This window comes from Lagenorhynchus albirostris, chromosome 10 (assembly GCF_949774975.1).
Source record: "Lagenorhynchus albirostris chromosome 10, mLagAlb1.1, whole genome shotgun sequence".
In the NCBI taxonomy this organism is placed as follows: Eukaryota; Metazoa; Chordata; class Mammalia; order Artiodactyla; family Delphinidae; genus Lagenorhynchus; species Lagenorhynchus albirostris.
Window position 1 is genome coordinate 35,645,644 of NC_083104.1, and position 27,349 is coordinate 35,672,992.

General features: G+C 42.3%; 2 protein-coding genes across 6 annotated transcripts in view; both read left to right on the top strand.

Annotated features, from left to right (window-relative positions):
- The window catches only part of DCP1A (decapping mRNA 1A), a 62,612-nt gene that overhangs the window by 33,916 nt on the left and 1,347 nt on the right, over positions 1-27,349 (top strand). For 3 of the 5 annotated variants that reach the window (XM_060161582.1, XM_060161585.1, XM_060161586.1), the window contains 6 exons: positions 493-631; positions 7,502-7,615; positions 17,911-18,660; positions 20,607-20,672; positions 22,842-23,060; positions 23,365-27,334. In XM_060161582.1, coding sequence (XP_060017565.1) covers positions 493-631; positions 7,502-7,615; positions 17,911-18,660; positions 20,607-20,672; positions 22,842-23,060; positions 23,365-23,445 — 1,369 coding nt within the window. In that variant the 3' untranslated portion in view covers positions 23,446-27,334. Of the gene's footprint in view, positions 1-492; positions 632-7,501; positions 7,616-17,910; positions 18,661-20,606; positions 20,673-22,841; positions 23,061-23,364; positions 27,335-27,349 lie in introns of those variants that run through there. The other 2 variants (XR_009542761.1, XM_060161583.1) reach the window with 2 other exon arrangements.
- Positions 15,120-15,684, top strand: LOC132526918 (ferritin light chain-like). Its single transcript, XM_060161587.1, is given in 2 exon segments — positions 15,120-15,322; positions 15,325-15,684. Coding segments are annotated over 2 exon segments (264 nt in total). The 5' UTR covers positions 15,120-15,258; the 3' UTR covers positions 15,525-15,684.

Below are 27,349 nucleotides of genomic sequence, written 5' to 3' on the forward strand. Positions count from 1 at the left end.
ACTTTTGAAGATTCACCAAGACCTCCGTTTTCAAGAAGCTGATCTTTCTCCTTGCTACCCCATTATCAATACACACTCTCCCCAGGGGTTGTTCAACTGTGCAGCCTTCCTTGGTCTTGGTGGCATTGTCCATTTTCAAATTTACTTCACCAGTTAGTTTGACTGATTTTGACATACTTTTAAAAAAGAGAGAGAATGAGATAATTCAGTAGAGTTTTAAAGGTACCTACTTCTACCCACTCTGGAAAGGAATTCTGTATTTTTGGCCTTCTCACAGTGAAATATATTGGTTGGTACTGTTGTGAGTGAGGTGGTGAAGTAGGTAGTTGAATACTCCTGGGATGGGGTAACCGAGGCTCTGTGTTTTGTATTGTGAGGACAATGTTACCATGTGGCATTCTTCCTGTATCCTTGGAAGATGGACACCAAAAGAGTTCTTGGGTCAGATTGTATCAAAAGAGGTCTTTCTAAAACCTGGTTCTCCTCCTGTAGCGTGGTAGAAGAGGAGACACGGCGGTCCCAGCAAGCAGCTCGGGATAAGCAGAGTCCCAGCCAGGCCAACGGCTGCAGTGACCACAGGCCCATCGACATCCTGGAGATGCTAAGCAGAGCCAAGGATGAGTATGAGAGGGTGAGACTCTGCATGCTGAGTGGGAGAACTAAAGGGAGGAGGAGACCTGCGGGGGGCTCGTGGGCTGGCGAAGTCACCTCCAGGGCCAGCGGGAATAAGTAGTCCAAAAAGAAAACATGTCTTATAGTTTTAAGCCTAAAAGATAAGGAAAGACATTTTCTTACCTCAGAAAATTTAGAATGCTCTTTTTCTATTCCTGTAAAATTACTGTGGGAGAAAATGATCTTGGACTGCAGGAGTTAGCCTGTAGCAGGTAGTTCTGGAAAGGTTTTATGCCTCTTCTTCCACCCTGCAGGCTCTGCTAGGTCTTAGGAATTTATGTAGTTTTTGAAAAGTACTCTGATAACTTGCACCCTGTAATACCGAAGCGTATAATTTATGATCTGTAATTGGTGCTAGGTGCACAACCCTCATTAAGCATCATTTGGAATATTACCCAAATGAGAGGCTCTTCTAGAATGCTTTTTTTTTCTTTCTGTTTTGTATTTTAGTTTATTTATTTATTTAAGCCTTGCCACATGGTTTGTGGGATCTTAGTTCCCCGACAGGGACTGAACACAGGCCCTCAGCAGTGAAAGTGCAGAGTCCTAACCACTAGACCACCAGAATTCCCTGGGTTTTGTTTGTGTGTTTTAAAATATTTATTTATTTATTTATTTGGCTGCGCCGGGTCTTAGTTGCGGCATGTGGAATCTAGTTCGCTGACCAGGGATCGAACCTGGGCCCCGTGCATTGGGAGCACGGAGTCTTAGCCACTGGACTACCAGGGAAGTCCCTCCCTGTATTTTAGGTTAAAAGTTAATCAATAACATTTTCTCCCCAAAGTTGAATTAAATGGAAGTTGTGGTGCATTCATTAATTTATTCAATACATACTTATGAACTGTCCACTATGTGCCAAGCAGTGGGCAGTTCCTCAGTGGTCTTCAAACCTTGTGGCTTTGGAGCTGTCCTGGCTTTTCACCTGACATCGGCACTTCAAAGCCCCACGCTTCCTTGGAGTGAGGTGGAAGGTTTCCACTGCTGCACTTTGTTTCAGCAGAATTGTAATTGTCATCTTACTCTTTACTAACATTGGGTTAAGTTAAGCTTTTTTTGTTTAATCTTCACCTCACCAAAAGTTAAAGGAACAAGGTGTGAAAAACGCTAAGACTGTAGCTCCCTTAACAGTTCTCTAACACTAGCCTCTACATTGTTAGCAGGTGGTCCTTGAAAAGAGGTTCTAATTGGTCAAATGAGTTAAGAAAACATTGTTAGAATGGCTTCTCCTCCCCCATCTTCTTGGGGCGTTACAGTGCTCAAGACTCTGAGAGGTCCCACAGTAAACAAAACAGTAACCTCAGGTTCCAGATTGACTTGACTACAGGACCATTTTTCACATACTGCCCTTTAACATCTCAAGAATCTAGAGTTCGGGGAACAAACTTTGGAAGCAGTGCTCTAGAAGGTAGTTGCCCCTAATTAAAAACAGTCATATTCACCGTAAACTACAACAAATCTTCATGTTCAGACACCAAAGGTCCCACCTCCTGGGCAGAGAAATGTACTTAGAGGCCATGAGAAGTTTCAGTTTGTACCAGATTCCTCAGTGTCTCATAGAGAATTACGAAGAATTTGTGGATCTGTGAAAATTAATATAGGAAAAGCAGTCATCTCTATAATGAATTCCTTGATTCTTCGGAAACCAGATGAGATTAAATGCAAGAATCATTTGTGAACTTTTAGGTTACCATATATTACCATAAATTCCCTCTCATATCCTTAATGAGATATGGGTTATCTATATAGATGCCTTGTTCTGTTTTTATACAGACCTTTTGGTGTTCTGACAACAAGTAACTAATAAGTTCCGAGCTCTGTCACCTCTTCCCAGTGATGAGTAGATCAAGGTGCCACACAGGATAGGAAGTATAGGCACTGTACACTAGAGCAGACTCTCCAGGAGATGGCTCGCCTTCCCCCTCAGGCTGATAAGTGAGTAATCTCCAAAGGAAAGAAAGAACTAAAGCCTTGTTTTTCTACACAGAGCTGTAAAGGAACTCTGGGTCACATGAGCAGAATAAAAATCTGACACGGGGCTTCCCTGGTGGCGCAGTGGTTGAGAGTCCGCCTGCCGATGAAGGGGACGCGGGTTCGTGCCCCGGTCCGGGAAGATCCCGCATGCCGCGGAGCGGCTGGGCCCGTGAGCCATGGCCGCTGAGCCTGCGCGTCCAGAGCCTGTGCTCCGCAACGGGAGAGGCCACAGCAGTGAGAGGCCCACGTACCGCAAAAAAAAAAAAAAAAAAAAAAAATCTGACACGATTTCTAGTTAATAAACATTGCAAAAGTAGAAAATATGGAAAGTGCAGTAATTACCGTTGTAAAGAAAATTCTTCCATCGTGTGGAATAAATGAAATTACTGTGGTTGGATTAAGACTAAACTTTTGGGAATTTAGTTAAATCTTTGATATTTACTTCATAATATGTTCTTTCTAATTTTGAAAACGGTCCATAAATAGGTGGCGCTTCCTTAAACAAGAGTTTCGTTTCTTGTCTGCACTTGCCTATCATCTAATCAAATGGAGTTAGTATTAGCAGTGGCCCATGAATTCCCATCTTAGAGTTTGGATGGGCTCTTCTCTGGTGCTGATGGTTCCAGATGGACCCTTTATCTTTAGGTAGAGACTTGGGAGATTGATAGTTTCAAGAGCAGGGGTACAAGCTAGGCCTCAGTGATGGAATTTAATCCCAATTCTAAATCTCCCCTGTCCAGTGTATATAATACAGTGAATGAAATTCCAGACTTTTTTTTTTTTTTTTTTTGGCTGCGTCGGGTCTTATTTGCGGCACACGGGCTCTTCTGCTTTGTTGTGGTGTGCAGGCTTTTCTCTAATTGTGACATGCAGGCTTAGTTGCCCCTTGGCATATGGGATCTTAGTTCCCCAACCAGGGATCGAACTGGCGTCCCCTGCATTGCAAGATGGATTCTTAACCACTGGACCATCAGGGAAGTCGGAAATTCCAGACTTTTGAGTGAAGAATTTATAATAGAGACTATTTGAAAATAAAAACACTTTATAATAAACATTTTCTCCCCAAGTCCTATAGTAGTTTGTTTTAACCAACTTCCTGGGTTTTTTAATATTTATTTATTCATTCATTTATTTATTTATTCATTCATTTTGGCTGTGCCGGGTCCCAGCTGCAGCACACAGGATCTTCGTTGTGGCATGTGAGATCTTTTTAGTTGCAGCACGTGGACTTCTTAGTTGCGGCATGCGGACTTCTTAGTTGCAGCATGCAAACTCTTAGTTGCGGCATGCATGTGGAGTGGAATCCAGTTCCCCAACCAGGGATCAAACCCAGGCCCCTTGCATTGGGAGTACGGAGTCCTACCCACTGGACCACTAGGGAAGTCCCCCAACTTTCCTGTTTTTAATGTAAAGAAAGATAGCTGAAACACAGGCCTTGACTAAGGTTGGCCCATTCTGAGTCACATCTAGCCACAGGATGTAATCCTAGATTTTGGTAGGGATTTTTTTGTTCTTAAAAAAAAGGAACACTTATTTTTCTTATTATGTAAGCAGTGCATATTAATTATAGAAAACTTTATAATTTAAAATTATAATAAATGGGAAAAAAAATAATTCCACCACCTAGAAATAATTGCTACTAATGCCTTGTTATTTATCCTTCTACAAATTTGTCTAAATATGTCCCAATGTGTGTGATAATATTTAAGTACACAGTTTTATTAATTAGTTTTAAAACTACTTTTTCATTAACTTTTTTGTAACCTATTTTTTTCCCAAAGAACAGTATCTTTTTGTGACAATATTTATCTCACAGGGAGTCCCTGGGAAAGTTCATTTGGTAGAATGAAAAGCTTTTGAAAAAGCAAACTGTGATGTTAATAGTTGTATATTTTTATTTCTGTGCCTTATATAAACAATATCCTAGATTTTTCTAATTCCGTTTAAGAACTCAGAAGTATACCTTTGGTAGCTGTCTTGTTATTAATTAGCATTAATTTTCTCTTAAGATAAGTTACTTGAAATGGGACTGGTAAATCAAAGGATTTTGACATTTTTAAGGTTTTTACCAAATACTGTAAAATTATCTTCCCAAAAGTTTGTTTGTGGGACTTCCCTGGTGGTGCAGTGGTTAAGAATCCACCTGCCGGGCTTCCCTGGTGGCGCGGTGGTTGAGAGTCCGCCTGCCGATGCAGGGGACACGGGTTCGTGCCCCGGTTCGGGAAGATCCCACATGCCGCGGAGCCTCTGCTCCGCAGCGGGAGAGGCCACAGCAGTGAGAGGCTCACGTACCGCAAAAAAAAAAAAAAAAAGAGTCCACCTGCCAATGCGGGGGACATGGGTTCGATCCCTAGTCCAGGAAGATCCCTCATGCCTCGGAGCAGCTAAGCCTGTGCACCACAACTACTGAGCCTGCACTCTAGAGCCCGCAAGCCACAACTACTGAGCCCACATGCTGCAACTACTGAAGCCCACATGCTGCAACTACTGAAGCCCACATGCCTAGAGCCTGTGCTGCACAACAAGAGAAGCCACCGCAATGAGAAGCACGTGCACCGCAACAAAGAGTAGCCCCTGCTCAACAACAACTAGAGAAAGCATGTGCGCAGCAATGAAGACCCAACGCAGCCAAAAACAAAATTTAAAAAAAAAAAAAAAACGTTTGTTTCTGATTGTCCATTTCTCCCAATTCTTATGAATACTGGTTACTATCATTAACAAACAAACCCAAAATAAACCCTCAAAAATAAATAAATAAACAAACAAACCTTCCAAGAACAGCCCTGCATAAGTGTAATAAAATATTTGAAGTTCTGGAAACCTTTTAAAGTACAACCCATCTTATAGCTTATGTTGAGTTAAGTAAGTATTGCAGACTCACATGTCCCAAAACCAGGTGGGCCACAGTGGCACCCACAGTGAATCAGAGTGGAAGTAAAACCAATAGCGAGCCTGTCCCTGTGTCATCTGGTCAGTTGCAGCTCAGCTATAACCAGTCATTACCAAATGGGCTGGTGTGCCAAATTATTCAGCTTCTCTCTGAAAATGACAAGCCAGGATTTTTATGTGAAAACTCCCAATTTTAAAGATGCTCCTGAACATTTGCACCTTCCATCTTAAGAACTTGTTGTGAGCAGTGTTTTCAGTTTATATTGGGTTGGCCCAAAAGTTCGTAACATTTTGTGGAAAAACCGGAACGAACTTTTGGGCCAACCCATTAAATTTTCTCTAATACAGTTCAGTTCCAAGGATTCCCCATAAGGTGTTGATACTGGTTGATGGTGGTGTTGCATAAAGAGTATGTTAGAAGATAAGCTTTCACAGACTATTTCACCTCTGCTTAAATGCGTAACATTGAGTAAATGGTGTTCTGAAATAATACAAGGACTAAGTCATTTGAATAGGAAAAAAATGTATATTATCCATTCATTTCACATTCAGTACCTACTCCTGCACTAGGCACATATCTTTATAATATGGTGTCAAGAAAGTTAATCTGTCTCTGAACTAGAGTTTGGAGCTTCTGTTTTTAAAAAGTCTGGTCCCTTGACTGTTCTAAACTGGTTTTGGTGTCTATTTTGACACAGATAATGCTCACTAGATGCTCGATTATATAGCCTAAATATATAAGTTTCTAAAAATTCCATGTCCATCTAGTGATCATTTTTTTAGGATTCTTTCTAAGAACAAAGATACAAGTTAACAGGAATTTTTAAACACTTTATTACAATGTTTTGTCATCTGTGATAGTGATGTTTAGAGACTTTTTAATTAATTTATTTATTTTGGCTGTTCTGGGTCTTAGTTGCAGCATGCACGCTTCTTAGTTGCGGCATACATGCGGGATCTAGTTCCCCGACCAGGGATTGAACCAGGCCCCCTGCATTGGGAGTGCAGAGTCTTACCCACTGCACTACCAGGGAAGTCCCTAAAGACCTTTTTAATTCAATTTTTAAAATATATGATGGTATTAGAGTACTTGTACATTCATATGTCCAAAAAAATGAACCTCAACCTAAATGTAACACCTTATATAAAAATCAACTTAAAATGGGTCAGTAGATCTAAATGTAAAAAATAAAAGTACAAAAATTTAGAAGAAATATATATTTACTATATGACCCAGAATTACCACTCTTAGGAATTTACTCTAGAAAATAAAGCTTTTGTCCACACAAAAACCTGTACATGAATGTTTGTAGAAACTGTATTCATAGTCACCAAAAACTGGAAGCAACACAAATGTCCTCCTATAGGTAAATGGTTAAAAAACTTTAAGATCGTTATGGAAAAAACCCAAACGAACTTTTTGGCCAGCCCAATACATACAACAGCTTGGATGAATCTCAAAGGCATTATTCTAAGTTAAAGAAGCCAGCATTCCATTTATATGACATTCCCGAAAAGACAGAATTAGTGCCGGAGAACAGATCACTGGTTGCCAGGAGTGGAGGGAGGGCATGACTGCATTGGGATAGCACGAGGGAGTCAATATGTTTTATATCCTGATTGTGGCGATAGGTACACAAATAGAACTGTGCACTCCAAAAGTTAATTCCACCATATATTAACTTAAAAAATAAAATGGAAAAGAGTACATGATAAAGTAATGCTATTTGCTTTTCCTTAAAGGGGTTATAAAAATAGTAGTTGTTACTAACACTATTGTCTAAAATCAGGTGCTCAGCTTTCTAGAAATTTTATTGTACAGGTTAATTTACATGTAGGTCCAGAGCAAACATTTGGGGGGATTTTATGCTTGACTTTTAAAATAATATTTCTAGTAACCTTGAATGCTGTTTTGTGAGCCAAAGAATAGCAAGCTTTTCACCTGATATACTTTTCCTTCTAATTTAAGAATCAGATGGGCAATTCAAATATCTCCAGTCCTGGGTTACAGCCAAGTACTCAGATCTCCAATCTGGGAAGCACCGAGACTCTAGAAGAGACGCCATCCGGGTCCCAAGATAAGGTTTGTACAGCTAAAGCCCTAACTTCACCTAAGGTAACCTAACAGAGTCAACATTTTGTAAGGATTTTAATGCAGTACAATTTTGATTTGTTGTTCATCTGTCAAAGTATGTATGTACAGGCAGCAATGTAATGTCATCCTCTTATGTCATATCCCCTGGTGCATGTAAAACTATCTTGCATCTGGATTTTGCCGTAGCCTCTTGTCTGGTTTCCCAGCATTTGCCCTTGCCACTCCCTCCCCTATTCTTAACCCAACAGCCAAAGTAATCCTGGTATAACATAAGTTAGATCATGGCCTTCCTCCAGTGGTATCTCATCTCACTCAAATAAAAGCCAGGGTCATGGCAGTGGCTTACAAGGCCCTACCTGATCTGGCCCCCCTAACCCTGGCCTCATCCTCTACCTTTCTGCCTTGCTCCCAGCCTCATTGGCTTTCCTGCCTTTCCACAAATGTGCCACACATGCCCCTGCCTCAGCACAGGCCTTTGCACTTACAGTTCCCTTGGCCTGGAAGACTTCCCTCCTAGAAGTAGCTTGCTTCCTTTCTTCCTTCAGATCTCTAGTGTCTTCCAGAAAGGTGAGAGCCTCTCTCACCACCCTATTTTATTTATTTATTTTTTAATAAATGTATTTATTTATTTATTTATTTATTTTTGGCTGTGTTGGGTCTTTGTTGCTGCACGTGGGCTTTCCCTAGTTGTGATGAGCGGGGGCTACTCTTCATTGCGGTGCACGGGCTTCTCTTTGTGGGGGCTACTCTTCATTGCGGTGCACGGGCCTCTCATTGCAGTGGCTCCTCTTGTTGCAGGGCACGGGCTCTAGGCACATGGGCTTCAGTAGTTGTGGCGCACGAGCTTAGTTGCTCCATGGCATGTGGGATCTTCCCAGACCAGGGATCGAACCTGTGTCCCCTGCATTGGCAGGAGGATTCTTAACCACTGCGCCACCAGGGAAGTCCCTCACCACCCTTTTTTTTGGCTGCGTTGGGTCTTTGTTGCTGCGCGCGGGCTTTCTCTAGTTGCAGCAAGCAGGGCTAGTCTTTGTTGTGGTGCATGGGCTTCTCACTGCGGTGGCTTCTCTTGTTGCAGGGCACGGGCTCTAGGCGCACAAGCTTCAGTAGTTGTGGCTCACAGGCTCTAGAGAGCAGGCTCAGTATTTGTGGCACATGGGCTTTGTTGCTCCATGGCATGTGGGATCTTCCCTGACCAGGGATCAAACCTCGGCCCCCTGCATTGGGAACACAGAGTCTTAACCACTGGACCACCAGGGAAGTCCCAGAAAACCATAGTTTTTTAATTAAACTTTTTATTTTGAGATAATTATAGATTAATATGCAGTTGTAAGAAATAATACAGAAAGATCCATGTCCCCTTTATCCATTTACTCCATTGATAACAGGTTGTAAAATACAGTACAATATCACAACCAGAATATTGATACAATATACCCATCTTGTTCACATTTCCTCAGTTTTATTCATATTCATTTGTGTGTATGTGCATGTGTTTATTGAGTTCTATGCAATTTTATCTCATGTAGAGCTTTGTATGTCTTCCACCACAGTCAAGATACAGAAGACTTCCATCACCACAAGAATCCTCTGTGTTGCCCTTTTGTTATTGCACAAACTTATATGTCACACCCTCCCAGCCTTCTTCTGGCATTCCTAACCCCTGGCAGTGACTAATCTGTCTCCAGGTCTGTAATGTTGTCATTTCAAGAATTTTCTATAAATGGAATCATATAATATATAACCTTTGGGGATTATGTTTCTTCACTCAGCATAACTCCTGGAGATTCATTGAAATTGTTATGTATATCAGTAGTTCCCTGTCATTGCTGAGTGGAATTAACATTTTTAACCATTAACCTGTTAAAGGACATCTGAGTTGTTTTCAGTTTGGGACTATTATGAATAAAGTTTCCATGAACATTTGTATATAGGTTTTTGTACATAAATTCCCTTTACTCTGGGATAAATGCCCAAGAGTGCAAATGTTGGGTAATTTGGTAATTGCATGTTTTAGTTTAATAGGAAACTGCCCTGCCATACTGTTTTCCAGAGAGGCTGTACCATTTTACATTCCCATCAGCAATGTATCTATAAAGTTTTTAGGTATGTAGATGGTAATTAATTTAAACCACATTTTGTATACCACATTCCTTTGCTCCATTTTTACTGTATTTGGACTTAGGATCCTAAAGGTCAAACATATATTAGAAGCAATGCTGTGTTTTTAAAAAATCAAAGAAAAAAGCAGTGCTATATAAAACTTAATTTTTAAAAAATATATGTTAAGAGAGGCAGCAAGGGAAGGAGCAGATTCCTTCTGGTCTGGTTTATCAGCCAGTGGGCCAGTCACTTCCCCTTTCCTTCTGAATCATGGGATTAAGGATTCTTGGCAGTGCCTAACTCACAGACTTACTGTGAGATCCAAATGAAGAAATGGACCCCCAGAAACTCCATTTTATAGCCAGAGTGACAGCATTTTGTAAAATATTGAGATCTGGATATTGTCAGAGCCATGTCTAAAATTAGCTAAAATCCATAATCGGCCCTGTATGCAGATTGTATGTTGGTTTAGTAACACTGCCATCTAGTGCTGAGGAGCAAGTAATGCTGTCAAGCCTTACTAGTATTAAATTTTATTTCAGTTTCATAATTTACTTATTAAAATTCCCTTGGGACTATTTCTCTAGTTTGTTTTGTATTGTTTTTTTGGTTCCTGTGGTTAACAATAATCGTATCTTCTAGTGTGCTCAGGGCACTATCAGGTAGGAAATCTGACATGGACACAATAAATCCAAACAGAAATATGAAGTTCTCTAAATAGCAAGAGCTATGGGGTGAGGAAGGAACAATGGAAAACCTGATACAGTTTTGTTGTTGTTTTGTTTCTTAGGGGTTTTTTAATATTTATTTATTTATTTGGCTGTGCCGGGTCCTCATTGTGGCACGCGGGATCTTCACTGCAGCATGCAGGATCTTCGTTGCAGCCCGTGTGATCGTTTAGTTGTGGCAAGCGGGATGTTTAGTTGCGGCATGTAGCATCTAGTTCCCCGACCAGGGATCGAACCCGGGCGCCCTGCATAGGGAGCTCGGAGTCTTAGCCACTGGACCACCAGGGAAGTCCCCTGATACAGTTTATTAGAATTTTTTTTGAGTACCATACATGGTGTCACTCATTGAATTCCAATTCCCAGGGGCATGGTCAGACTAAAACTTGATTTAAGTGAGGCATTACAGAACTCAGAATCCAGTCTTTAAAGATGAGTAAAGAATAAAATTTCACCTTTTCTATGGATGATGGAAGATGAATCCATGAATAAATAAGCCCAGCTACTAGAGGAATGCAGCCAGTTTTTCTTGTCAGAGGCAGAGAAGCATAGAGAGGGTCCTGTACAACTCAGAGACTATAAAGCTTTGGGGAGTTTGTGTGGAGACGCATGCTCTGCCTACTCAGCCTCTTGCGACTGATTCAGCCAGTTACATATTTCCAAAAGTTGGTACCTTTTGACTTGTATCCACCTCTTATTTATTCAAGTCTTAGCTGCACCTCTGTTCCCCAGAGGATCATATCACCATTCAGTTGAGTAGGTAACCTATCATCTACTTGATGGACATCTCAGGATGGTGGCATAATGGTTAAGAATATGGACTGTCTGGTTAGAACTAGGTTGGAGTCTGGTTCTGTTGTTGTACTTGGTCATCATCTATAAAATGGCAATAATAATAGTACTGCCCTCACCGATTAATAGAGTAATGCGTGTAAAGTGTGTAGCACAGGGCCTCATGTGTAATGAGCGTTCTGTCTATGATAGCTCTTATTGCCCTCGTAACCTCATTTATTCTGCCTCATGTGAGATACCTCTGAAACCCTAAAGCTTTACCACACACCCTATTCCAGAGAAAATGTGAGAATCTGTCTCTGGCCTGGCAGAAGCTACAGGGAGGCAGCATGGAGAAATTGGAAACTTTCTGCTGCTTTTGCCGTCAGAGTTCAGCATTCTACCATATGGTTTCATTATTTATTTACTTATTTACTTATTTATATTTATTTAGGCTGTGCCAGGTCTTAATTGCGGCACGAAGGATCTTCATTGAGGCATGCGGGATCTTTTAATTGCAGCATGCAGACTCCTTTGTTGCGGTGTTCGAACTCTTAGTTGCAGCATGCATGCAGGATTTAGTTCCCCGACCAGGGATCAGACCCGGGCACTCTGCATTGGGAGTGTAGAGTCTTACCCACTGGACCACCGGGGAAGTCCCATTTTTTAATATGAAGTAGATTTCATACCATTAGAAATACCAGTTTGGGGGACTTCCCTGGTGGTCCAGTGGTAAAGAATCCACTTTCCAATGCAGGGGACTTAGGTTCGATCCCTGGTCAGGGAACTAAGATTCCAACTAAGATTTGTGGGGCAACCAAGCCCGTGTGCCACAACCACCAAGCTTTCGTGCCTCAACGCTGAGCCCACCCTCGCGCCACAACTACAGAGCCCACACACTCTGAAGCCTGCACACCACAACTAGAGGGAAGCCCACGTGCTGCAACGAAAGATCTCGCATGCCTCAACAAAGATTCTGTGTGCAGCAACTAAGACCTAACACAGCCAAAAGAAAGAAAGAAAGAAAATAAATAAATATGTATATATTTTTTAATGGAGGATTTAGAGAGACTTTTAAAAAAAATACCAGTTTTTTTCAACAGTCTTAGATGTATGTATTAATTCAGTAAATATTTATTAATATTTATTAGTAAATATTTATACAGTAAATATTTATACTTCGAAGTAAGCCCTGTTTTTCTATACTGAAATAAACATTATCATCAAACCCCATAAGACATTCACCATTCTAATCATCTTGGAAGGTAATTTATTTTTTTTAATATTTATTTATTTATTTGGCTCTGTCGGGTCTTAGCTGTGGCATGCGGCATCTTTCTTTGCGGCGTGCAGACTCAGTTGCGGCCCGCGGGCTAAGTTGCCCTGCAGCATGTGGCATCTTAGTTCCCTGACCAGGGATCAAACCCATGTCCTCTGCATCGGAAGGCAGGTTCTTAACCACTGGACCACCAGGAAAGTCCCTAGAGATACCAGTTTTTAAGTGTAAGTGTAGAAACATTTCACATGTAAATGTGGGTAATGTTAGTTGTTCAAAAGTTGATTTGTGTTCCACTAGATAGATAAAAATTGCTACCTGGATCGTGTCATTTACGAAGCCTAAGGTGTATTTCATGGTGAGGCGTCTCCATGTCCTATTGTTGGATTGCTCCTTTCATTATAACATAAAATAGTATTCTTCCCTGGAAAAGACTCTTAAGTTTCTGCAAGATAGTCCCAATGTGGTCTGTATTTTTTAAAGTAGGTATGTCTAAATGTTGGTTTGTGCGTGTTTATATATATATATATATATACACACACACATATATATAAAAGAATATGGTGGTTAAGATCTACGTAATTGGGAATTCCCTGGCAGTCCAGTGGTCAGGACTCCGCACTTCCACTGCAGGGGGCACAGGTTCAATCCCTGGTTGGGGTACTAAGATCCTGCATGCCGTGTGGCGTGGCAAAAAAAAAAACTACATAATTTGCATTAATGAATAAGAATTAGTGTAGTTTTCCAGCACTTCTTTTGCCAAGCAGTCTTCACCATTTTGTTCTAAACATGATGTGTAAAAAAGGAATTAACCCAACTCAAAAATGGGCAAAGGGGTAACTTCCCTGGCAGTCCAGTGGTTAAGACTCCAAGCTTCCACTGCAGTGGGCATGGGTTCAGTCCCTGGTCTGGGAACTAAGATCCTGCATGCTGCATGGTGCAGCCAAAAAATAGTAAATAAATAAATCAATTTTTTAAACGGGCAAAGGGCTGAATAGAAACTTCTCCAAATAACATACACAAAAGGCCAACAAGAGTTATGGTAATGTAAAATGGTACAGCAGCCCTGGAGAACAGTTTGGCGGTTCCTCAAAAAGTTAAAATGTGGAATTGCCATATGATGCAGCAGTTCTGTTCCTCAGAATTGAAAACAAGGACTAAAACAGACACTTTTACACTAATGTTCTATGAAGCATTATTCATAACAGCCAAGAGGTGGAAACAAATTGTCAATCATCAGATGAATGGATAAACAAAATGTGGTATATACATACAATGGAGTGTTATTCAGCCTTTAAAAGGAATGATATTCTGGGAATACCCTTGTGGTCCAGTGGTTAGGATTCTGCGCTTCCAGTGCAGAGGGCACAGGTTTGATCGCTGGTTAGGGAACTAAGATCCCGCAAGCCACGAGGCGCAGCCAAAAAAATAATAATAAAAATAAAAAATAAAAAGGAATGAAATTCTGATACCTGCTACAACATGGATGAACCTTGAAAACATGCTAGGTGAAATTAAGTCAGTCACAAAATGACAAATATTGTATGATTACACCTAAACAAGGTAGGTAGAGTAGGCAAATTTATAGATACAGAAAGTAGAATAGAGATTACCAGGGTCTGTGGGTGGGGCATTGGGGGTGACCGGGAGAGAAGATAGGGAGTTGTTTAATGGGTACAGAGTTTCTATTAGGGTTGATGAAAAACTTGTGTAAATCGACAGCATTGTGAATATTCTGAATGCCACTGAATTTTACACGTAGGTATAAATATGGTTAAATATGGTTAAATTGGTAACTTTTGTTATGTATATTTTACCATAACTTTTAGAAATGGGAAGGGGGAAGGAATTGTCTCTCTGCTCATCAGCAGACATTTATGATGCCAGGGATCCAAAAGTGAGTAGATCACAGTGTTCAGCCTGGAGTTGGAACCTGTGCATTCTACTACAGTTATGTGGCCTGGACAGAGAGAAAGAGACATCTGTCCCATATCAGAATTCCTTGTCTATTTCAGATTACTTTGAATGGATTTGAAACGTTACCAGTGAATTCTAAACAAACAGCTGTGTCTTTAATGACTCCTTGCCTCAGGGAACAATGGGGTGATTTATAATAGCACAGCCTCCATATCCCATCAAGTGGTTTTGTTATTATTTTGCATTATAGGGGATGATATTCTAAAAGGATTTAATAGATTTTTAATATCCCCACATATTATTTGATATTCTTTAAAACATATCCACACACAGATTTATCATAATTGCTGTTAAAGAGTATATGTGGGGCAATGTGCTCACCAGTCCCGCAGATCTGTCTCTTGCTTCAACAGTGTTTGGACGGAAGAGACCCAGGGACGCCTCTTGCTCCAGCCTCCGACCACCCTCCAACCTTTTTTCCAGTCTCAACCTTCAGAATCAGCCACTCAGCTATCCTTGGCCACCAGGACCAGCTAACACCATTTTTTGAGCATAACTCCTCATTACCGATCAACCCTGAGCTCCCAGATTCGTCAGAATTATTCCACCAAGGTGGAGGCTGCCATCAGCTGCCTGGTCAGCATGCATCTGCGGGCTTCCTACACCTGCCTCCTCTCTGGGCTTCTATTTCAACCACGACAACGTGGCTCTGGAGGACATGGGCCACTTTTTCTGTGAATTGGTGGGGAAGAAGTGCAAGGGCGCCCAGCGTCTCTTGAAAATGCAAAACCAGCGTGGCAGCCGTGCCCTCTTCGAGGACATGCAGAAGCCATCTCAAGATGAGTGGGCTACAAACCCAGGACACTTTGGAAGCTGCCATTCTCGTGGAGGAGAACCTGAACCAGGCCTTTTGGATCTGCATGCCCTGGGTTCTGCCCGCCCAGACCTCCACCTCTGTGACTTCCTGGAGAGCCACTTCCTAGATAAGGAGGTGAAACTCATGAAGAAGATGAGTCACCGCCTGACCAACCTCCGCAAGCTGTTTGGTCCCCAGGCTGGGCTGGGCGAGTATCTCTTCGAAAGTCTCACCCTCAAGCATGATTAAGAGCCTCCAGAGCCCAGCGGCCTCTGAGGAGCCCCTCTGGTGTCAGGGCTTCTGCCTGAAGCCCCTCTCTGCAGCCACTAGGCAGCTTTTTAACCACCCTGGACCCATCTCGCAAGCCTTGGACCAAATGGAAACAATAAAGCTTTTTGCAGCAAAAAAAAAAAAAGACTGTATCTGGGTTCATATAATGATGATAATAGCCAACTCCCAATTATTGAATGCTTGTTGGGCACCAGACATTATATCGAGAACTTAATTTTTACAACAGCTCTGTGAGGCAATTAGCCACAGTTGCCCTCAGTTTTCAAATGAGCGCACTACATAGAAATGCTGTAATTTTACGAGTTAACAGCTGGGACTTGAACCTAGGTACTTGTTATTTCAGACCCTAAGCTCTGCAGTTTTCCAGAAGTAAAAATGTAAGGATATTAAACCATATAAAGTCTTTTGCAGTTCTTCACATCCACAGTTTATGATGAGGTGTTAGTGCTGCCTAGTATTTGGAGTGAGACTGTGAATCTGGAAAATCCCTTGAAGTGCTAGAAAGTGTTGTGACAAGACAGTCTTACTCGTCTCGCTACAGCATTGTTAGCGGGGGCCTGAATGTGCCACGTGAGAGTTCCTTCACCTAAACAAAGCCTCTCGTCACATTAACTTGCCAAGATACATTATGTTAGCTTTAATATTAATAGAATTCTCTTCATTGACTATTTTCTAAGATATAATGAATGGTTTGGTATGAAGTTGTGATTTTTTTACAACTTGAGGAGGCTCTGCCTCTTCCTCCACAACAGCTATTCCGCACCCCCTACGCTCTCCCGGCCACCTCTCTCTCACCCAGCAGGTGCTTCTGCCCTGACACCAGGGAGAAAGTGCACAGCGGCGACCCCGAAACTTTTTCTGTCCCTTATGTGTAAGCTCCCCTGCATCCTCAGTCCTCCCTTCCCTGTTGTCTCTCAACAGAGGGGATCCCTAACCCCCTTCCCTTAAGAGCCTGCTGCCCAGAAGCTCCCTCTCTCTTCTTCTCCCCACCCTTCACAGCCCAATGCCCCGGCACCTGGTTAACACCATTAATTATTTGTCAAATGGACGCAGCAAACATTGGGGGAAAACTGAGCTTGTTTTCCTATAGAAATGGGATCATACCATAGTGTTATCATCATTGTATTTCAGATGCAGTGTACTTTAAGGCCTTTATAGACTTTCTGGGGCCCTGAAAATCATGTGTTTTCAGTGAATTTTTTTTTCATGTAAACATATATGTAAACAACTAAGAAGTCCATACACTTTAGGGATAAAACCGTAAGTTGAGGCTGCTTGTGTTCTCAGAGTACTTTGTCTCCCATGAGAATGTAAGCTCTGTTAGGGTAGGACTCTTTGTCATTACTTCCTGGTATGTCCTTTGGGCCCAGGTCAGAGCAGGACCTGCCACCCCGTGCATACTCAGCAAATAAAGGTTAAATGAATTCAGCAATAGTCCTTGAAGGGAAGGGGCAGGAAAGCTCACAAGTGGGAGGCACGAATATTTCTCCTTTGAGTCGTTGCAGTGGCGTCAGTAAACCAGATCACTAGACTATATGTAAATGTAACGTGTTCAGGCTTAAATGCTTCGCTTTTTCTTAAGGATTCTGTGATTCGGGAGTAGGAAGGAGGAATGGCTAGCTATTTAAAAAATGATTAAATTGGGAGGGGCAAGATCGTGGTAGGGGATTAAGAGGTACCAACTACTATGTATAAAATAAATAAGATATAAGGATATATTGTACAGCACAGAGGACATAACCAATATTTTATAATAACTTTAAATGAAGTACGATCTATAAAAATATTGAATCACTATGTTGTACACCTGTAACTAATATAATGTTGTATCAGCTATACTTTAATTTTCTTTAATAGTTAATTTTATTTTCTGGTATTTGAGGCCTAGTCCTCAAGGTGCAGTGCCTACCTTTTAGTCAAAAGTCATGAAAATAAAGGTATGATTGCTTGATCAGCATTTGGTCCCTCTGTCCTCTTGAGTGTAATTTCCCTACCATGTGTGACTGACATAGGGCAATTAGGCACAATTAACTTTGAAGTAAAGTAATTGCCCCTTCACCTTATATCTGTTTGCCAACAAAAAAAAGGTGAATTCTAAGCTACCACCTAGAGTCCGGAAAATTGGAATTTTACTATTAATGCAGATTTCTGTCCACCACCTTGGGGAGACCAGATAGATGTACCTAGGCCTTAATCCTGAGAACATCTTCAGTTTGTTCCATTTCCTATTTTCAGACTCCACCCAACCTTGCTTCTGCAAACTGTTTTGGTTGATGGAAAGGAAGTTTAGATGCGCTGGTTTGCAAGAGATTTCTTTCATTGGGTGGTTTGATTTGTTTTTCAGTCTGCTCCGTCTGGACACAAACATCTGACAGTGGAAGAATTATTTGGAACCTCTTTGCCAAAGGAACAGCCAACAGTTTTGGGTCTGGATTCAGAAGAAGTGGAGAAGCTGCCAGGAGATGCCTCCCAGAAAGAGCCCAGCTCGTTCCTACCATTTTCCTTTGAGCCAGGAGGGGCCCCTCAGTCGGAAAACCTGGGTGTCCATCCTGCTGCCCACCACTCAGTCCAGCCTGAAGTCACCACCCCGGTGCTAATCACTCCTGCCTCCATCACACAGTCCAGCGAAAAGCAGGCCCCAAGCTATACGATCCCGTTGCACCCTGTGCTTAGTCCTACTCTACCAGCAGAAGCTTCTACTGGACAGGCTCCCCCAAGCCTACCCCGAAACACCACCATGATGCAAGCAGTGAAGACCACACCTAGACAGAGGTCTCCACTTCTGAGTCAGCCAGTCCCTGAGCTGAGCCACACCAGTCTGACTGCCAGCCAGAGCCCATTCAGGGCCCCGCTGAGTGTGACAAACACAGCCGGTACATCCCTCCCAAGCGTTGATCTTCTCCAGAAACTCAGGTTGACCCCACAGCATGACCAAATACAGACACAGTCACTTGGGAAAGGTGCAGTGGCACCCAGCTTTTCTGCAGCAGCTGGCCAGCTGGCCACACCTGAGAGCTTCATAGAGCCTCCCACGAAGACAGCAGCAGCAAGAGCCTCAGCCTCCCTGAGCAACATGGTGCTTGCTCCCCTTCAGGTACTGGCAGGAGGGTGGGTGGCTGTAACTGGGTGGGATGAAACTGCAAAGACCTGGATTTTAATTGACAGGAGACAGTTGTTTAAAGAGACAGCTGTTGAGTGTGTCAGGAGCTAGAAGAAAGGAGAGAGAAGCCCTGCAGTGATCAGCCAGACCATTGGTAACTGGTGTTGTAACTCAATTCACTTCCCAAAGTTATTTCAACTGATAAAAGCTAAGAAACAGTATTTGTATTTTCCTTCCTGGGTGTACATTTTAGGGTTTTTTGTTTATTTTTGCCTAACAGTTCCAGAAGTTCTTATTTGACTTGGGACCACAGATCCAGATTATCCCAATCTTTGTTCCATCCCTGGCTCCCTCAGTACTCTCACTGAGTGCCTGCCTTGTGCCAGGAGCGTTAGGGCTGCCATCAGACCATCCCAGATTTGGAGGTCTGGGGTCAAATAAAGCTTCCTCAGGAAACTGATGTTCAGCTGAGATCTGAAGACTCAGTAGAAGTTAGCCAGACCTATTCTAGAGGTAGGAAGAGTATGTGGAAGCAAGGAAAATAGCACATACAGAGGCCTGGACATGAGAGGGCATTTGCTGAACTTGCACTGTGGCTGGATCTACCTGGAAAGAAATGTAGGGGAGCAGGTATTTGTTGATGAGCAAAACTTTGTAAATTGTGTCAAGGAGTTAGAGGTTTGTTCTAAGGGCCCTGGGGAGTCTTTTAAGTGCTTTGAGCCAAGGGTGGCATGCCGGGAAAGGAGAAGATGGAAGTAGAATGACCCATCAGGAAGGAGGCTGGGGCAGTCACCCAGGCTTGAGCTGGTGGGGGCCTGCACTGGGGAGTGTGGACCCGTGGATTTGTTAAGAAGTAGGGTCAGTGGGACTTAGTGGTGAAGTGGGTGTGGGGGTGAAGAAGAGGCTTGTCCCTCAATTTATAAGGTCGGTGAGTTTACAAGTGAGGAAGTCAGGTCAGAGTTGGAAGTGACTTGTGCAAGATCAGAGAACTGAAAGGGAGTAGAACCTTTCAGGGTTTTAGTCTCATGCCCTTTAATAATTATAATCCCCAACTCTTAACATTTTACCAAATAATATTATATAGAAGAGCCCATCATAATAATTGAATATTATTTCTTAGTTAATGGAGTATTTTTTCCATTCCATTGAAATTCTGTACAGAAAAAGAGGAAACCTAGTGTCCCGGTTACATCATTAAATTGTCATTTTTTGCCGTTTCTGTCTGCAGTATAAGGAGGAGAGAAAATGTTCTATTTAACAGTAAGGTATCACACCCCTGCAGTGTGTCTGCCGCCACTGTTCCTGTTGTTCTGGAAGTACAACCAGCAGTGGTTGGGGATGCTACCCGCTCCAGATTTTGCCTTCTAGGATGGCACCCTGCTCTCCAGCATGCCTCCTTGCAAAGGAAGCTTACAAACATGTACATTTTCATTTATGTGGCAGTATTGAATTTTAGGACCTTGGGCTTTATTGAGTTCCAATGTATTTGCTCTGCACAGGAATGGGGATAAAATTTAACATGTGGAATTGTGACTCTGTATGAAGACTATTTAGTGCCACCTGTCCAAAGTTTAAATCACCTTATCAGGAGGTATCACACTGCCAGGATCTTGCATCTCTACAGCCTCAACAGCAAAAATAGGCTTGGGCTGTCCCAGCTCTTATAAGAGACACAGGTTTCAGCTTTTTCCTTAGAGACACTTTCAAGGCTTTGCACGCACCCCTGTTCTTGGGTGGAACTGAAGGGGGTCGGGTACTGTCCCAGAGCTCTCATTCTGCATTGTCACAAGTTCTGGTCAGCCTCTCCCCTCAGGAGTCTAGGAACCAGATCATGTCTGAACTATTCCTTACTGCTGCTAACCTAGATTTTTCCACAGTAACTAAGAAATCTTAATTGAAACTTGCTACATCTGTTCATCTTTTCTTTTTAAACGTTGCAGTCTATGCAGCAAAACCAGGATCCTGAAGTTTTTGCCCAGCCTATGATGTTATCCAGTGCCATCCCGGTAAGGATTCCCTTTTTCTGAAGAGCACAGTATGTTTAAGTTCTTCTGCTGAGTGTGAAGTAAAACGTTGTCACTTGAGTGAAAAGTTTTGGCTTTCAAGCCTAGGCCCATCTTAGACGCCCCCTCCTGCTCCCCCAGGCAGAGTTCATTGCTGTGGCCTTTGTAGGCCTCAAGGCATCTGTCTGCAGTGATGTCTTCCCTGACTGTGTGTATGGGAGGGCAGGTGGGCCACAGCAGGGGCAGTCACTCAGTGTTTGTGAATGGGCGACTGCTGAGAGCAAGTCAGCCTGGTCCCTATGAGTAGGAGATTGTCTTTGCCCTGGAAGAGCTGTGGTGTCTCAGTAAACAGAGGGCAGCATCACTACGATGCTCTCATTGGCTTCCCGTTGCTCTGACAACAAAGCCTCCCAGGGCTGTGTGCTCTGGGTCTTGCTGTGTCTCCCCTGCCTCATTTTTTTTTTTTTTTTTGTTTTTTTTTTTGTTTGTTTTTGTTTTTTGTGGTACGCGGGCCTCTAACTGTTGTGGCCTCTCCCATTGCGGAGCACAGGCTCCGGACGCGCAGGCTCAGTGGCCATGGCTCACGGGCCCAGCCCCTCCGCAGCATGTGGGATCTTCCCAGACCGGGGCACGAACCCGTGTCCCCTGCATCGGCAGGCGGACTCTCAATCACTGCACCACCAGGGAAGCCCCCCTGCCTCATTTTTTAAAAGTTGCCCTCATCCTCCATTACCTACCAGCCTTGACATGCACACTTACTTTTTTCAGTTCTTAAACTTTTACATTCCTTTTGCCTTTGAGCCTTTACACCGCTCCTCAAGTCTCAGAATTTAAAGTATAGCCAGCTTCTGACTGGTCTTGTTAACGGGTCTTTTCTGTAGCTTGTCCGCTGCATGGTGATCGGCGGGAGCTCTCAGCCTGGTGTTGCACCAAAAAAACAAACCAAATGGCTCAGAACCCAGAAACCACATTCTCAAAACTATGGCTAGCTCTTGGCTATTTGTAAATGAGGAGGGTGACAGATAAGAGGAAAAAAATATATAGCTCTCTGTTGATTGTATCAAAATGTGAGAGTTATTTAAAATACTAATTATTACTCTTTTGTGTATTCTGATGGTTAGCCGTTATTAGCCCAGAAGTACATCTAAATGAAAGGAGATAGATATTAGATTTATGTTTTTAAAATGTATCTTTGGGGGCTTCCCTGGTGGCGCAGTGGTTGAGAGTCCGCCTGCTGTGATGCAGGGGACACAGGTTTGTGCCCCAGTCCGGGAAGATCCCACATGCCGCGGAGCGGCTGGGCCCGTGAGCCATGGCCGCTGAGCCTGCGCGTCCGGAGCCTGTGCTCCGCAACGGGAGAGGCCACAACAGTGAGGGGCCCGCGTACCACAAAAAATATATATATTTATCTTTGATACCTGTAATGATACAATAAATACGTTGAACACCACCAAAGAAACTAAGGCTCAGGGTTTCCCTGGTGGTCCAGTGGCTAAGACTCCGCACTCCCAATGCAGGGGGGCCCAGGTTTGATCCCTGGTCAGGAAACTAGATCCCACGTGCCACAACTAAAAGATCCCGCATGCCCCAACTAAGACCCAGTACAGCCAAATAAATAAATATTTTTAAAAAGAAAGAAACTAATGCTTCATATAACTGGGTTTTTTTAAATTCTCTTTTTATTGAAATAAAACTTACATATAATAAAATGCAGATTTTTTAATTGAGTTTTAACATACGTATATCCGTTGGGTAATGACCCAGCCAAGGTATGTAACATTTCCATCACCTCAGGAAGTTCATTCACGCCCTCTTCCAGTCATTTCTGTGCCCCTCATGGAAAAACTTTACATGTTTGATTTATCACAGGACTATTCTTACTGTACATACCCTGCTGTTATTTATCAGGTCCCCCTTCTGTGATGATCGGGCCTGGCTTCTCATAACAACTCTAGAGCATCCTTATCATATAAATGGACTCTTTATCCTTCAGCTAACAAGCTTCCTAACCAGATGTAAAATGCCCAGATGCTGCTCCTGAATGTTTATCTGAACCCCAAACAGTTAGCACTGGACTCTGGGCTCCAGTCTCCTGCTGCTTATGCTTGTTATCAGGCGTCCACTAATCAACGTGGCTGCTGACGGTGCAAAATGACCATTGTTCCCCTGCAGGTGGCAGGCCCCCCACTGGTTCCTGCAACAACTTCGGCAGTGTCTTCAGTCCTGCTGTCCCCAAGTGTTTTCCAGCAGACAGTTACAAGGTCCTCAGACCTTGAGAGGAAAGCAAGCTCCCCTTCTCCTCTCACTGTTGGAACATCAGAAAATCAAAGAAAGCCTTCCATTATCCTCAGCAAGTCTCAGCTCCAGGATACATTAATACATCTAATTAAGGTATGTAGGGCATCAATTTCATCTTTGAATTTCATTCTTTAAAAATAAAAAAATTGTATGACTTCTTAGAAAATCAGCTCATAAAGAAAATTCACGACTAGCCAGAACCAGTGTTTCTCTCTTCTTGGGCATATGCTCCAGGTGGAAGAATATCTGAGTGAATTCCAAAATATTAATGGTTATCTCTGGGTGGTGGGATTCTTTGGGTAATTAGTTATACAGATCATGTATACAGCTTCTTCCTAAGCGGTTATCAAGAAAGTAAGCTCTAGTGAGGTAAATGTGACATTACCATCTCTTCCAGAATGATTCCAGCTTCCTTAGTACGCTTCATGAAGTCTACTTGCAGGTTCTGACCAAGAACAAAGACAGCCACAACCTATGACTGGAGCAGAGTCGATCCAAAGGCAGAATGGCGACCTCAGAAACAATAGGCCTCATCATGGAAACTTCTAAACAGAACATTGAGTTTTGAGAATCCTGAAATTGAGCCTATGAGAAAGAGACTCATTCCTTAAGAATGTTTTCCAAGTGACGTTCCCAGTGATAATGGAGGTTTCACTGTGAAGCATCACCAGCAGACCTTTGTTTTGACAAAAAAAAAAAAAAAAAAAAAAAAGACCATTGTGTTGAGTTGTGTGGGTGTTTTCATCAGATCTAAGCAAGTTTGTGAAATAAGGAATCTGATTTTCAACTCACTTTCACGTTCAAGGTCTTAGGGAAAAGGGGTCACCAGCCTTGCAGCAGTCAGAGTTCAGCCCAGTCTGCACCCCTCTCCCCTCCACTCCCCCCCTAAAAACTTGAGCATTGGGCTGGTAGTCAAGTTCAGAACAGAGCAGAAGTCAGCTCTGTGCAAAGTAGCTTCGTGTTTTAAGGGTCAGAGTTTAAGCTGGCAAATTAGGACTGATTTGTTCAAGTGAAGTATGTTTTATATGAATGCCTCACTTGGGCCTTAAAAGTTCTGAAATTTCTTAATTGTGTTTTGTTTTTAAGTGTCCCCAGTGCTGCCACGTGGCAGGCTCCCAGTGTGGGGATACATTGGAATCAGGCCCTGCAGGCCCTGTCATGGTATGGGAGCAGGCGTGGCACATCTTTGAAATAAAGGCTGGGACTGGTAAGGCCCGAATTCTATCAGAAATCTTCACTTTAAGTTACTCTCCAGTGGTTTTGAAAATGTTACATTTGTGTGTGAATCATAGCCTTATTTTCCTTTTCTGTCTAAACACAGTGAGAAGTCATTGTTAATTGTTTTCCTTAACACTTTGACAAAAGGACCAGTGGACCAATCTGACAAAGCCATTCTGGTTCCATTCCTCAAGTCTACTGAGAATAGTTTTAAAGCTATGCAGAAAAGGGAGCTGTTATTCACACTGCCCTTACTTTATTATAGAATATGGAGTTAAAAACAAAGTGTGAAATTCAGAACTTTACCAATGTATTCCTAGGCTGTGAGTACTTTTGCAGCCCGAAGTGTGAAAATATGTAAAGATGCTTTGTTATGCTGCTATTGATCTGCCATGATTTATATTTATTCTTTTATGGCATGTAATGGTGATTAGTAATATTTTAATGTAGATTTTGATTTATTTCAGCAATAGTAATTTTAAGATATTCTTTGAATGAAAATGTCTTCGTTTCTATGATACAGGTCATTTTGTAGTATTTAACCAATTAAGATGCACTGCTTACTTTTCTGAGCACTATTTAATGATGGGGTAAAACCCAATTGGCTCAACCAGCTAGCATAAGGATTAGCTGTGAATAATGCTGACAGATGTAATGGTTCCTCGGGAACAATCATTTAAGCTTTAATGGTAACTCAATCATAAGTCCACAGATTTTTTTTTTCTAGCTGAGATTTTAGAAAATTACTTGTGAATTACATACTTGTTTTAGTTTGCTCTTAGTTTTTTAGCATAAAGAATACCTTGATTGGCTTTTGTTAATCTAAACATGCTTCCTGGGCAACTTTTCTGCTTCCCAATTTAGTGTCTTCTATTGCATTTACCTAGTTATTTGTGAATTGCGCAGAAGCCAGGGAAGCTTTTAAGTTCTCATACTCCATTAGGAATAGTTTGTTTTCAAAGGTAGTGTGTAAATTCAGCAACCAAAAATGAATTGCTTGCGTGTCACCTGGGAAAGAGAAGGTTACAGTAAGACGTGAAGTGTTGCTGACACCAGGAGATGGTGTCCAGGGAGCCACGTGACTGTTCTCAGAAAACAGTTGCCCTGGTAGGTTTGCTCGCATCCCAGGTGTAGTCTCAGTGGGCTTTGGTAAGTGGAAGAATCGAGGGATTCTTGTTATGATAGACATTTGAATTGAAATGATGATTTGAGTATGGACAATATTACAAGAGAGTTGAGAGAATATCCTGAAGAGGGTCTTTAATCAGATCTGTTAATTTTCACCCTTTAATCCAAGGAATGAATATGACAGACAGTAAAGAGAATCTGTGATAAGGTTTCCTTAGTGTGAAAGTAAATTTTTAAGTGCCCAAGTCATGGAGACTTGAAAAGGGTAAACCTGTTTCAACTCCCAGATTTATGTATTCAAAGCATTTTGAAAATTCAGAAGCCAGAAGTCCCCCGTCATGATGACTAGGAAGTTCAGGCCAGAATGAGTCCCTAGAGAAGTCAGGCCAAGCCTGAACAGTTGCAGTTGGATGACCCTGGCCCGAAAGTCGCAGTTCAGTTGCCTTATTCCTCATTCAGGCTTCTGTCCAGAACCTCATGCTAGTTTAGGTTGCATGTTTACATTGCTGCAGTGACTTTACTGGAATCTTAGTTTTAAACCTTAGGTGAATCAAAATGGACACCAAAACAGAGATGCTTCTTGCTAGGTTTGCAACTTCAGGTGACCTGCATTTAGGTCACCGTGATTGTCTGTATGCCCCCCCCCTCACCTGAGTGGGTGGCACTACCTTCTTTGGTTGTAGTTGATGTGGTGTCTTTGAATGGACTCCCACCTCCCAAACAGCCTTGCTCCTTTCCTTTAAGGAAGAAGCTCCTCCTCATTGTGCATCTCTCCCGAGGTTTGTAAGGTGTGACTTTGAATCCTAGGTTTTCAAGTGACTGTCAGTTTCAGAAGCATTCATGCCGTCTGCATGTGAATGTGAGTGTCCATGGCTTACTTTGGAAGGCTTTTGGGAGTGGGGTTTTGTTAAGAGCCCAAGTTGACCTGGGTCCTTCTCTGCCGGAGGATGCACAGGCTAAGTTTAGAATATGACCCGATTTTGCATGTCAAGAATTGTTCTTTTTCCACCCATGTTTTCTTGTAAAAATTTTAAACCCCATCAAATCTTCTACTAGGTAAATATTTTTAAACCACGCAGCTTTATTACTCTCCTCCCCAAAGAATGTAGTTTGAAATTTTCTCATTTTGGTAGTAGAGGCCATAACTGCCATTGTATTACTAACAATGCAACATGAAATTGAAGGTGCCTAACTGCTTAAAAAACAAAATTAGCCATCATACTGTAACTCTGGGCAAAATGAAACACAGAGGAATGAGAGGCAACACAGGCACGAGTGGGCTCAGTCCACGTGAGTGAAGACGAGGAATCACACGGACGTGTGTCCTGCATTCTTGCTGCGCGTTTGCTGCTGAGCACGTGTTTCTTTCTTACTTGTCTTTGGTTTTCTTCAGTTGTATTCAAAGGGCCTTCTGGAACCAATAGTGCCCTGTGTTTTCAGGTGTCTAAAACGTTAAGATCTGAAACAAGTAAAGCAACTTACACTGAGCTTTTTAAAGCTGTGCTTGAGAACATTTCCCTGAGTGGGCCGGGGCCTCAAGGAGCCTGTTTTTCAGCAAATTCAGCAGGAGAGATGTGTGCAATGTTTCACCCAGTTTTGTATTTGACATCTTCATTTGAAATGCTATGATGCAATATCGTTCACTTTGAATGGGGAAAATGCAAAATTGTGTTTCCCTTTTATCTGTGTGATTCCTTAAGAAACGTGTTTTTAACAGTATGTGTTCTAAATGGTTTTTTATTCTGTATTCCTGCTTTGGCCATGTGGCTCTCATGACCTTCAGTGTACCAGAGTCTCAGCGCCCTGAAACGTGAGCATGAGAAGCTCTGGGGTTACAGCAAGATTTTTGTTCCATGAGCGCAATACAGCATCATTAACATTTTTAATGGTATGGATTTTATACCATCTGTGTATGTTTGCAAATATTAAGTTATTACCTGTTTTCAGATGAGCATTTTTCATCCTAAATTTTATATGTTTGCAAATATATTTTTTTAATAAAAGTTCAAAACCAAGTTTTAGCACCTACTAAATTT